Source organism: Rhinopithecus bieti, unplaced genomic scaffold (assembly GCF_001698545.2).
Source record: "Rhinopithecus bieti isolate Rb0 unplaced genomic scaffold, ASM169854v2 scaffold_33066, whole genome shotgun sequence".
Classification (NCBI taxonomy): domain Eukaryota; kingdom Metazoa; phylum Chordata; class Mammalia; order Primates; family Cercopithecidae; genus Rhinopithecus; species Rhinopithecus bieti.
The window spans coordinates 1,589,765-1,603,322 of record NW_016814098.1 but is presented as its reverse complement, the minus strand read 5'-3'; the positions used below and the strand labels follow the sequence as shown (position 1 = coordinate 1,603,322).

The 13,558-nt window shown below is 42.4% G+C and overlaps 1 protein-coding gene across 6 annotated transcripts in view; it reads left to right on the top strand.

Annotated features, from left to right (window-relative positions):
* The first annotated feature begins 1,063 nt into the window (after positions 1 to 1,063).
* The window catches only part of LOC108513857 (nucleolysin TIAR), a 27,248-nt gene continuing 14,753 nt past the window's right edge, over positions 1,064 to 13,558 (top strand). For 2 of the 6 annotated variants that reach the window (XM_017849774.1, XM_017849772.1), the window contains exons 1-2: positions 1,434 to 2,033; positions 10,158 to 10,254. In XM_017849774.1, the coding sequence (XP_017705263.1) occupies positions 2,002 to 2,033; positions 10,158 to 10,254 (129 nt within the window). In that variant the 5' untranslated portion in view covers positions 1,434 to 2,001. Of the gene's footprint in view, positions 1,411 to 1,433; positions 2,034 to 4,977; positions 5,040 to 10,157; positions 10,255 to 13,558 lie in introns of those variants that run through there. The other 4 variants (XM_017849775.1, XM_017849771.1, XM_017849773.1 and 1 more) reach the window with 4 other exon arrangements.

Here is a 13,558-nt window from a genome sequence, read left to right as displayed (position 1 = left end):
TTGTTCCCGTGGACTCCCATGGGGCTCAACTCCTTTGCCGTGTCTCTATGAAGTCTTTCAGGTTGAAATTTCCTCCCCTGATAATTGACAACATAAGGGCTTGCTGCATGGTTAATTCGGCTTTCAAGATTAGGATTCAGTGGCACCGCACAGGCACCGCCACTTGCAGAGGTCGACATGCACTTAGTACATGTTGGCAGAAGCAACTCTTAAGCCATTACTAACCGGGACAGTTAAGTTCCGGCAATGGACTGAAAGATCTTTCTTCATCGCCACTCTTCACTAAGCTACAAGACCAAGTACTTTCTCCTGAAGGTACTTAGAGGAGGAAAAAAGCACACCAGGAACTGTTGTGGGGGGTGAGAAGACAAATTCTACAGGGCTGCAGAGCTAGTGTGAACATGGCTTCCCTCATCTTCATCCAAAACTGCGTTCCTAGCCCATATGACTGATGTCTGTGCATGTCTCTGCCCAAGGATTTTTTCTTTTTTTTTTTCTTTTTTTTTCTTTTTTGAGACGGAGACTCGCTCTGTCGCCCAGGCTGGAGCGCAGTGGCCGGGACCCAGCTCACTGCAAGCTCCGCCTCCTGGGTTTACGCCATTCTCCTGCCTCAGCCTCCCGAGTAGCTGGGACTACAGGCGCCCGCCACCTCGCCCGGCTAGTCTTTTTTTTGTATTTTTTTTAGTAGAGACGGGGTTTCACTGTGTTAGCCAGGATGGTCTCGATCTCCTGACCTAGTGATCCGCCCGTCTCGGCCTCCCAAAGTGCTGGGATTACAGGCTTGAGCCACCGCGCCCGGCCATGGATTTTTTTTTTCAACTCCAAGAATACGGGGGGAGTTGGGCAAGTCATTATAATAGAGGACTGCTCTTCTTACCCCATTATCCGATGAGATACTGGATAGGGAAGCCTCTGAAACTTGTAAAGCAATTTGCAAGCAGGCCACCTGCTTGTATTTAACAAATAGGCTAGAAATACCTATGTGTGGGGAAAATGCGTCCCCAAAACACCCCAACCCCTCCGGGTCCCCGCCAGCCCAGCCTCTCTCCTGACTGTCGCGCGAAGCGGCGGTTGACCAACGCGGGCCAGCCGTTCTGATGAACACAGGAGGGCCGGACGGGCCTGCTGGCTCGGACACCACGCGGAGGCAGAGCGCTGCCTGAGCCGCAGTTGAAGAAACCGCTCTCGGGCTGGACGAAGGCGGAGCAGCAGCTCAGACTGGGCCAACAGAAGAGCCTTACAATGCCTGGAGCAGTCCGAGGACAGCCCCCGGCGCGAGGCACTCTGGGACTTGTAGTTCGCTTCCCAGACAGCGCTTTTTCCCACTTGGTCTCCCCGCCTTTCAATGTCGCTTTTATTCTTCCCTTCACCTCCCAGCCCGCCGACTTCCTGGTCGTCGCACGTCCTCAGGTATGACTACACTACCCAGAAGTCTCCTCTTCGTGTCCCAGCGCGGGCGGGCGTCGGCGGTTCCTCTGGACTACAGGTTCCAGAAGTCCTATGCAGAAGTGCTTCCCTCTCTCATTTCCAGGACCACAATTCCCAGAGACTTCGGCTTCACGGCGTTTCTCTTTTTGCCCGATCTCTCCTGGAGCTGGCTGGGCTTCGGCCGGCCAGAGGCCCACAGCAACGACGTGATTCGTCGTGAGCGGGTCCCAGGGTTTCCTCGGCGGCCTTTTTTTCTCTCCCCTCGGTCGTCCCCGTTGCAGGCTGTCGCGGCTGGCCTGAGCGGTGACCTGGCGGGTCGCGCCTGCGCTCTGCCCTGTTTCCTGCCTGGCTGGTGGCGGCGGCCATTTTGTTCATCCTCCTCCTCCTCCTGCTCCTCCTGGTTGGAGCGCAGTGTCCGGAGCGGGCTGGGGGGAGAGAGCCCGAGAGCAGGGTTCGGTACCTTTTCCTCTGTCCCCAGCCGGTGCCCAGAGCCCCCCTCCCCTTCCTCCCCACCCCCTCCCCTCCCCAGCCCTGCCCTCCCCCTTGTCCCGGGATCGCTCCGTCGCACCCACCATGATGGAAGACGACGGGCAGCCCCGGACTCTGTGAGTACCCGAGACGAGGGGTGCCAGGCGCCAAGAGGCCCGGGCACCGCGGGACGCTAAGGGAGGGAGCAGGAGAGACTGGGTCGAAGCCGGGACTCTAGGCGGCTCCCTGACCAGGGCGGCGTGGACGCGAAGTGCATTCCTCATCTGTCCCCTTTTCCTTGGGAAGGAAATCCTCCCTTCCCCCAAACACAGTCACTTCCTGGGGTCTGGGGCTTGTCTCGACCTTTTTCTCTGGCGCCCTTTGCATGCCCTCCCTAGGCCGGGTTTCTGCACGGCTGAGGCTGTCAGGCCCAGGAGAACTCCTGCACCCCCTGCGCGTTGGGCACCCTGGGCTGGGCCTGGAGCTGCCGGTGCCCACGGGGAAAGAGCCTGGCGGGGGTGGGATTGGGGGTGGGCCCCGAGGAATTGGTACTCACTCCTTACACGTCCTCAGCTCGAGTCGCTCCCAGCTCTTCTCCCCAGCTAAGCTCTCGGAGGAAGCAGGACACTCTTAGCACTCAAGCCCCTTCTCTCTTTATGCCCCACGTGCCCCCGCCCACGCTGTCAGAAACACCCGCCTAGCGCCCGCTACTTTTGAAGTGCATAAGGGATACCTTTTGCTGCCCGAGCATCTTTCCCTTCTTGGATAAAGAAGTTTACTTTGAGCGCTTCCTACGCTAAACTGACAACCAGTTGTTAAACTCCTTTTGCACTCTAGGTGTTGCCTCTTCCTAATCTGTTTGTGCGTCGAAACCTTCAGAGTTGGCTAAAATTATGTCTTCATCCGCTATTTGATGTGTGTCTTCTGAACGCTTTTTCTCCTGTCTTGCTGTTGCTTTTTACCTGAAGCCCAATCTAATGAATGAATTCTATCTTACAACCACTTAATTCTGGTTTCCTTCCTTTCCCAATGAAGAGTGATGACTCAGCATTTGCATTCCTTTCTGAGTAGTGTGGCACTCCTTTCTTCTGCATCTTTTTTTTTTTTTTTTTTAAGTCTGAATAGTTTTTAATTAAATGTTTAAGTTGGGCACCCTAATTTCCCGGCCTCTTCAGGTTCAGCACTCCTACCTTGAGTACCAAGGAGTCAGATCGCTGCTTTGTTTCTCTTGCCTCTCCTGGTATTGATAGGATCATAGTCCACTTGGCTCTGCTGTCTGATGGGGAAATTACTTTTTGGGGAATAGATAAGGTGGATGGGCACTCGAGAAGTTTGACTAGCTTCACATCTCTTCACTCCTACCAAAGAAAGGATGCTCAGTAAAGAAGACAGATGTTCAATATTGATAGAGATTTTTTTGTGTGTGGCCTTGTACAGGAATAAATGTGTTCTCTAACGTCTCACTAAAGAATCCATCCCGTTTTGAGAATATGAGGCCTACTGAAGCACATCAAATGCTTCAATGAAATGCTTGTTTAGTAGAACGTCTTTGTGTTTTGTGTTGTCTTCCATTTCTGCCTTCTCTCCCTAGAAGAAAGAATTGGGACACACTTAAAATTTGTCCTTCAGGCCAGGCGCGGTGGCTCACACCTGTAATCCCAGCACTTTGGGAGGCCGAGGCGGGCAGATCACGAGGTCAAGAGATCGAGACTATCCTGGCCAACATGGTGAAACTACGTCTCTACTAAAAATACAAAAATTAGCTGGGCGTGGTGGTGCGCACCTGTAGTCTCTGCTACTCAGGAGGCTGAGGCACGAGAATCGCTTGAACCAAGGAGGTGGAGGTTGCAGTGAGCCAAGATTGCACCACTGCACTCCAGACTGGTGACAGAGCGAGACTCTGTCTGAACAATTAAAAAAAAAAAAAAAAGAAATTTGTCCTTCAACATCTGTTGAAGCCAAGACTTGGTGTTGAGTTACAATGTGTACTTTGATATAAGCATCTGGGAAAGCTAGACTTAAAGACTAGCTAACATGTATTTAACAAAGATAAAAGTTACATCATATCTAAAAATCTGAAGTGTCATCATCACACACTGAATGATTGATAAATACTCATGGCAGGTGTCTCATTTACTGTATCTCTCTGTTCCTTACCAAGAGGAATGTCTGGTTTTGTAGTGCTCAAGAATGTGCTTTTTTGATGTCTTTTATTTATCTTTGCATCTGCCTTGTCTTCATCCCTATCAGTTTCTCCAGGAGACTAATAAGCTAACTTCTTTGTCACTTATTTCCTTCCTCTACCTTCTCTAATCTCTTGTTCTTTCTTTGAAACAGTTAAGTTGTCTATGTTTACGGTTCTCTAAAACTGTGACATGTGTTCATATGAATAAATAGACATCTTAAGCTCTGTTGTTTTGTATGTCAGTACGTGTTTACTATTCTGTCTTCCTTTTTCCTTCTCCCACCCTTTCCCATGGGGACTTTTCTTTTCTTTCTTTCTTTTTTTTTTTTTTTTTTTTTTTTAAGAAAAGGACTACTACATCTTCCTAGGTCTTATCCCTGCAGCACTTAGGTCACTGCCTGGAACATAAGAGGTACTCAATATTTCTACAATGATTGTACTTCTTTCATTAAATTAGTATTAAGTTCTTTTTTAAAAGTCCTGGTTGAACTAAGATTGTAGGCAGACATTACTGTCACACGTGGTGTAGTCTGTTGACTTTGATATATTTTTTAAAACCTTCAAATGTAAAATCTTGAGATAAAACAAATGTTTCACAATTGGGATTTTTATTAGAGTTTAATACAAATAATGCATAGTAGTTTTTCTAAGAGTATGTTTTACATATTCTCAAAGGGTTCTAAGTAACATGATGAAAACTTTGAACATGGTTTTAGACATTGATATCTAGTAGGGTTTTATTTTGTTTATGGAGATCTTATATTTTACATTGTGAGCTATGGATTAGGTTTTTCAAGTGGCCAGTATGTTTTAAAAGAATGTGTTCTTAACAAAGCTTATCTTAAATTGTTTCCTTAAGATGCCTGTGTGTTACTAGTGAGGTTTTTTTCCTGCAGACACACACAAGCTAAGACATATGGTTCTATCTTCAGAAAACAATATGGTGTTTAGAGCCTAGGTAGGTCTTTAAATATTCATTACCTACAGTATTACTAATTTATTTGATGGTATTTAAAGTGGCATAGAATTGCTTTGATGTTGAGCCTAAATTTCTATTTGTCATATAGTTGCTTTAAAGGTCTTTTTTCTGATGTTCTTCATTCTCATTTGACATTTATTTTGGGGTATTATGCATTGAGTAACTTGTGATCTAAAAAAACAAACAAAATCATGCTGTGTAATACTGGTGTTGGAAGTGGACTGTCTGACACCTGCCTTGTGGGACACACGTCTCAGGCTTGGGTTGTGTGTAGCTTTGTAGTGCAGTGATTTGATCCATGGTATATCTGAATCTACAATATGACACTAAATTGTAATAGTGTTTTATTGTACCTTATTTTCTTCGTCTATCTGATGCACCAAAATTGCTAGGAATTCATGTAATACCATGTTATGCAATCCCTTCCTTTAAGGCAGTTCTTTCTTCCTGGAAATAAGCTAATGATTTAGAGTATAATCTGAATAAGAGCAAAGCAGAAGAAAATTCTATAAAATATTACAAAATTGACTGGCTATACCATGGATTTGTCTATTCTGTTGCTATAATCAAGCCCCTCATTCAAATTCAACTTAATCATATTCTTTGTTTCTTTAAAGTAAGAGAGAGAGAGTGTGTGTGTGTGTGTGTGTGTGTGTGTGTGTGTGTGTGTGAATATCTCATATATATAGTTGGTCAATTTAGTTGTACCTCCTGCAGCTCTCTTCCATCATGCCTTCTTCCTAAAATGAAATACTGTACTGACAAATTGAACAATTAATTAGAGATCTATTGAAGAATATTATTGCAAAATCTCTTCTTGTATAGGACTTGTCAAGAACAAAAGCAGAACTGTTACGGAAATTTAGGTATAGTTTTTTTGTGTGAAAATGCTGATAATTTCAGCCTTGGTAGGGCTACTCTTTTCAGAGTGAGAGCACATTCAGTGTTGAAAAGTGTCATTAGTCTTCTGAAAGGCATGATATTCTTAACTTAAAATTCTGCCCAATCAGACACAAGAAGTAGTTTGGCAATGTGAACTTCTGCCTGCTGTGAAACTGCTAAGTTTCTAGCCTCAAATTGGATTTTAACCCTGATGCTAGGGATAAAGGTGTCATTTTCAGTTTTTAATGCTTCAGTTCCTACAGTTCCTGTTCTTAGAAGACAAAATAGACTCTAAGGTATGCCTCTTTTAAATTTTTTCCTTGAGTTAAAAATCATTCTGGAATTTCCTAAGTGTTTACTCTTTGAATTGACCTCTCAATACAAAAATTGGAGCCATTTGTCTTTTTTCTGTTATTTCGTATATGTTCTTTAGGTAGAAATTATATATTTAAAGACTTGGAACTTTAGGTTGACTACTTCATAACCAGAGCAGAAAGAAAGTGAAGTGTAGAAGCTGTAATTTGGAAAGAATAAAGATATCATTTCAATAAACTACCAAGAGATGATCTTACTAGGTCAGGCATTGAACTTTGTCTTAAATATTTTTGTTAGTATTTACTTTGGGACAGATTATTTTATGATAATGTGAAGGTACTTACAACAGAGTAGAACAGTACTTTAAAAGCTATACAATACGTCTCAAGTGTTATGATGCATGAAGGCAAATGTAAATGAAAAAGCAATCTGAAATTTGGGTACAAGAACTCAGTAAAAGAAAAGGCAGTCTGAAATTTGGGTAAAGTTTAGGTGAAATTATATAGTGAATCATGGCTTTTTAATCCTGGTAAATTAAGATATTGTGTGTGTTGTTATGGAAGGTCTTTCATGTTAGTTTTTGAAATTGAGTTTGCTGCTTAACAACTTTGAGTTAACTTTGAGTGAAGATAATTTGAAAAATAGGAAACCTTAACACTGGATCTTTTAATAAATATTTCATGACATTCTAAACTTAGATATTTAACATTTTCATCTTTGCCTTCAGTGCTAGAAATGTAAATTAATGTATCTAAATATGCCTCTAGAAATTCTTCAAGATCTGTAACTGACAGGAAATAGGTTGACTTGGAATAAGGGTTTATTTTTGTTTTTCAGATGAAGTTTCGCTCTTGTTATCCAGGCTGGAGTGCAATGGCATGATCTCAGCCCACTGCAACCTCCGCCTCCCAGATTCAAGCGATTCTCCTGCGTCAGCCTCTCCCAAGTAGCTGGGATTGCAGGCGCCCGCCACCACGCCTGGCTAATTTTTTGTATTTTTAGTAGAGACGGCGTTTCACCATGTTGGCCAGGCTGGTCTTGAACTCCTGACCTCAAGTGATCCACTCTGCCATGGCTTCCCAGAATGTTAGGATTACAGGCGTGAGCCACTGCACCTGGCAGAATAAAGATCTTATTAAACAGTGACAGCTTTTATTGTGACTATTAGATACAGAAGGTAACTAATGCCCATATAGTTTTTCCTGAAGAAATCGATGTTTAAACAGTAATGGAAATAGAAAACTATTTAAAATGTGTTATATTAAAGTGGTAATTCTATTTTAATTTTGTTATTAGCTAGCTTCAATACGTGAAAATGAGTTTTATCCATCCTTCTTTTCTCTTAGAAATGAGCTAACTAGTCTTTTAGGCAAGGAACCTAATGTTTAGAAGAAGCTCAAGATCGCTTGTTCGTTTTTCTTTTTTTCTTTTTTTGGAGATGGAGTCTCACTGTGTCCCCCAGGCTGGAGTGCAGTGATGCGATCTTGGCTCACTGCAACCTCCGCCTCCCAGGTTCAAGCGATTCTCCTGCCTCAGCCTCCCAAGTAGCTGGGATTATAGGTGCGCGACACCACACCCGGCTAATTTTTGTATTTTTAATAGAAATGGGGTTTCACCATGTTGGTCAGGCTGGTCTCGAACTCCTGACCTCATGATCCTCCCGCCTTAGCCTCCCAAAGTGCTGGGATTACAAGCATGAGCCACCGTGCCCGGTCACTTGTTCATTTTTCTTACAGATAGGTCTACTCTGTACAAAAAGAAATCATTTCAGAGATACAGGCTTACAAACCCCTACGAGTTAAGAAGGGGCAAGCAGTCTATGGCTCATAACCCAATAACCTTTTACTCCTGCTGGAAAAAGTGTGTCACTACATTTGCCTGCTGATGGATCGGCTCTTTAGGAGGAAAAGATGGCACAGTGGACGTAAACCAGTTTGTCACTTGTTTAGTCCTCTATTTAAGTAATATTGGATGTGTGTTTCAATTTTAGAGCAGGTACACTAAGGTTATTAGTGCTCATTGCAATAAAATTCTTAACTGGAAAATTGCTACTAATTCCTAATTGGATCTTTTCAGTTTTTTAGGTAACCTAAGCGTTCTCAGTCTATTTTTCCCTTTGAGTATTCCATCTTAAAGCATATTGTGTATTTAATGTGGTAACTATGTTGCAAGTCTTATTTTGGTCTTAATACTCAGTTTTCAGATGTAATATATTACAAGTAGAAAAAGAAATTTACTTTCCAGAATGAACTTTGTTAGATTTTACAGATATTGTTTGGTTTATGAGGTTGTTCATAATGGATGCAAATTTGAGGAATTATGCATAGAATACCAGAAAGACTTAAGTGTTTGGCAATTTATTGAGATAAATTAAGATAAATCAATAGAACAAGACATAAACCAAGGTGGTCATCTCTGCGTGGTGAAGTAGCATTTTTTTCTTTTCTTTTTTAAACTTTCCTGTATATTTAAATCTTTTACAAAAACACATGCATTCAATTTGTAATTAGAATAAAAAAAAACCCAAATTTTAAGTGTCCATAGTCAAAAGTATACCTGGAATTTGTCTTAATTTTCTCTGAATTTCTTAAGAAATCTTTGTATTTGCTTTTTTATCTACATTAAGATATATTTTGTTGGCTGGGCATGATGGCTCACTCCTGTAAATCCCAGCATTTTGGGAGGCCCAGGCGGGTGGATCACTTGAGGTCAGGAGTTTGAGACCAGCCAGGCCAACATGGTGAAACCCCGTCTCTACTAAAAATACAAAAATGAGACGGGCGTGGTGGTGCACGCCTGTAGTCCCAGCTACCTGGGAGGCTGAGGCAGGAGAATTGCTTGAACCTGGGAGGCGGAGGTTGCAGTGAGCCGAGATTGCACTACTGCACTCCAGCCTGGGCGACAGAGTGAGATGCCATCTCAAAAAAATGCATATATATTTTGTTGATTCTGATGCATTTTAGACTAGGAAATTTTATATTTTACCCTGCTCTCCTAAAATGAAATAGTGAAGACATCATTGCGAGTAACCTTACTTAGCCAAAAACAAAACAAAAACCCTCCACCCTCTGTATGTTTTACTATAACTTTACTCTAATTCTGTTCTTTGTTCATGTAATTGCTTTGGTTGGGAGTCTAAGATAAACTCACTTTATGTTTAATATCCTATTACAATCAGGTGTTTTAATGAATTAGTATTTGTTGTATTTGTGTGTGTGTGTGTGTGTGTGTGTGTGTGTGTATGTTATAAATTATTTTTAATTAGAAATTGTAGTTATCTTGAGACCGGTTTAAAATGAGAAAATTATATCCAGGATACAGAATAATAATGCCATTGGGGTATACAAGATCACGTTGATTTGTTTTTTAAATGTCTTTCAGAGTGGTATTTGAGTGGCCTAAGAACAATTGTTATTTTCCTAAATAAGGGTTAATCTTACTTTCATAGGATCAGGTTTAATTGGATAAATTTTATTGAAAACAGAGGAAGTTAAAGTGAAATAAAAGGTGACCGGGTGCGATGGCTCACGCCTGTAATTCCAGCAGTTTGGGAGGCCAAGGCGGACCGATCACCTGAGGTCAGGTGTTCATGACCTGTCCGACCAATACGATGAAACCCCGTCTCTACTAAGAATACAAAAATTAGGCATGGTGGCATGCATGGTGGCATGCACCTGTAATCCCAGCTACTCGGGAGACTGAGAAAGGAAAATTGTTTGAATCTGGGAGGCGGAGGTTGCAGTGAGCTGAGATCATGCCATTGCACTCCAGCCTGGGCAGGCAGCAAGAGCAAAATTCCATCTCAAAAAAAAAGAAAGAAAAGGTGATGAATTAAATGATAACACAGTAGAGCCAGAGCTAAAGGAAAAATTGCTGATAACGTATTTTTTTCTTGTGCAGATACGTAGGTAACCTTTCCAGAGATGTGACAGAAGTCCTTATACTTCAGTTGTTCAGTCAGATTGGACCCTGTAAAAGCTGTAAAATGATAACAGAGGTAAGATCTTCCTAGTTCCATGTGCTGACAATTAGCATCATGGGTTGATTAGCATGATTTTGAAATTGCATTATAAGCCTCAAATTATTCTGGTGGAGAGATTTGTGTTGTGTTGACTTACTACTTTGCTTTGGCTCACAAACTAGGCTTAGAATGGAGTTTTATTTGAGAGGGCAAAGTTTCTGTGCTGTTAATCTCAAACGGTCATTCTTTGTGGTGTGGTTATCTTGAAGTGATTCTGCTTTTAGAACACTATTAGAGCTCATTTCAGAGTGGTGAAAAACTGGAAAGTATTTCATACAATTCCCATAAGAATGTTAACGATTTGGACAGTGTATGTTCATGTGCGAGAACACGAGGTTATGTGTGTAGTGTGCAGCACTGTTTGTCTCTTGTGTCTGTAGCAAATACTTAACCTTTTTATGCTTTCCTGCTAAGACTGTAGCAGCACCCGATGAGTCATGTTTTAGGCTTTTTTTCCTTGTCTTTTTGTTCATTGATCAGCTTTTGTTTTGTTTTGTTTTTGTTTTTGTTTATTTACTCTGTACTAGATACTGCAGTAAGTGCTAGAGATACACTGGTGAATAAAGATAGTTCCTTGTCCCATAGAATTTTACAGTTTAGTAGGGAGACAAAGGAGTTAGCAGGCACTTAGGATATAGGATAATAAAGGCTCCAGAAGCAGACAACTTAAAGTGCTGTGGGAGCACATGGGTATCCAGCGCAGCCTGAGGTCAGCGTGTGGCTTGTTGGAGGAGTCACTGCCTAGGCGGAAACCTTAAAAGGATAGTAATACGTACTGGCTAGAAAGGAATTGAGGGAAGAAGGGATTCCAAATAAAGGGAACTTTGATCCAGGTTGGTAGGGAGAGCAGGAGTGCTTAGGGCAGAGAGGGAAAAATAGAACCCGTAGCATTGTTGTAGTTTAAAATGGGATTAGTCAGAAGAGATGGCAGAAGTGTATGGAAAGGGCTAGAAACTGTGCTGAGAAGTGTGTTTGGTACTGAAACGGAGAACTGTTAAAAACCTTTAAAGTGCTTTGGCCTTTTGATTGTCTTTCCCAACTAATGACAATCATCATTTTGTTCTGGTGTATTATATTTTTCCTTCCTGCCTTTAATTATTTGTGCTTTCGTCAATCAAAAATTTCCTTTGCACTAGGCACTCTACAAGGTACTGGAGGTATAATGGAGAGACAGCCAAATGAGTTCCCCAAGCAAATGGGGATGTAAGCCATGAAGAGAATAAAACCGAGTTCTGTGATGATTGGAGGGTTGGTGCTATATAGGCTAGGTGATGAGAGATGTCGCCTCTTTGAGCTGAGACAAATAACAAGATGGTGCTATCTGTGGTAACAGCTGGAGGCAGAGGAAACAGCAAATACAACAGTCTTGAGTTGGTAATGAACTTGTGTTTGTAGAATCAAAGACTGATGGCTAGAGTGGTGAGGGATGGAGGGAAATGAGTCTAACTAACAGCAGGATTCAGAATCACAGGGCATTATGGGCCATGACATAGTTTGAGTTTTACTCTGGTCGCAGTGGCAGACCAGTGGAGGGGCTTAAACAGGGGGATGAGGTGCCAAGATTTGCATTTTTAAGCTTACTACTCTATGTAGAGAATGTCTGTTATATGGAGAATAGATTATAGCGGGCAAGAGCAGAAGGAGAAAAACCATCTGGATTTACTTCACTAGTCTAGGTAAAAGATGAGGCTTATTCTCAAATGTGCTAGCTGAAGTCAAGATAAGGACAGAGGTTGATAGATTTGGAATATATTTTGGAGGTAGAATTGATAGGACTGGGTTGGCTGTGGGACATAGGGAAAGGAAGAAATCGGGAAATACCCTAAGATTCATGTTAATGCAGTTGCATAGGTGGTAATGCTATTTATTTGCTAAAATGGGGGTGACGTGATGGATGTCACCACAGGGAGCGGTGTTAATCAGGAATTGTGTTTTGACAATGTTAGATTTAAGACATGAGTTAGACATTGAAGTGGACGTTAGATTAGGCAGTTGGATAAAGTAGTTTGGAATTCTGGAGAGACCAATGCTGAAGCTTGCAGTGGTATTTGAAGCCATGGGACTAGGTGAGTTCACAGAGAGAGAATGATGGTAAAGAAGAGCACAGAGGCCATGAAGTCTGAGCCCTGGACCAGCTCAACATTTAGAGTTTGCATAAAGGAAGAAAGATCCTACAGTGAGGAAACAGGAAAACCAGAGTGTGATAGGATACAGAGAAGAGAATGTTTAAAGGAGGATGGTGGTCAACTGTAGTGAATTCTGCTTGGAAGTAAAGATTAGGATGGAAAAGGGATCACAGATGCAGCAGAGAGGTCATTGTTGAGCTCAACATACAGTTTCAGTGGCATGGTTGGCTTGGAAGCCGACAGAAGTAGGTTTAGGAGAACACGCGTTGTGAGAAAGTGGGGAAAGAGTCACTAGAAAATTTTTGAGGAACATTTGATAAAGATTTATTTTAACAGTATTTTTTAAAACCCCATGTATACATATAGCTATTTGAAGGGTAGAGGGACTCAAAATGAATTTTCATAACTTCTGTATTCTAGAACTCTTAGATTTGAACTTGTAAAGTCTCACATTTCTCTGTCTTGACATTTATGTCATCCAACAAAAATTGGTGACAACACTAAATAAGGTAGGGGCATAAATGATTTTTTTTTTTAAGAGACAGGGTCTGACTCTGTCGTCCAGGCCGGAGTGCAGTGGTGCCATCATGGCTCACTGCAGCCTCCAACTCCTGGGTTCAAGTGATCCTCCCACCTCAGTCTCCCAAGTAGCTGGGACACCGCCACCACACTTAGTTCATTTTTAAATGTTTTTGTAGAGATTAATTTCACCGTGTTACCCAGGCTGGTCCTGAACTCCTAGGCTCAAGTGATCCTCCTGCCTCATCCTGCTAAAGTGCTGAGATTATAGGCATGAGCCACTGCACCCAGCCATAATTGATTTTTTTTTTTTTTTTTTGAGACGGAGTCTCGCTGTGTTGCCCAGGCTGGAGTGCAATGGCATGATCTCAGCTCACCGCAGCCTCAGCCTCCTGGGTTCAAGCGATTCTCCTGCCTCAGCCTCCTGAGTAGCTGGGACTACAGGTGCGTGCCACCAAGCCCCGCTAATTTTTTTTTTTTTTTTTGTATTTTTTTTTAGCAGAGACTGGGTTTCACCATGTTGGCCAGGATGGTCTTGATCTTCTGACCTTGTGAACCGCCCACCTCGGCCTCCCAAAGTGCTGGGGTTATAGGCAGGAGCACTTTTTTTGTTTTTGTTTTTGTTTTTTGGTTTT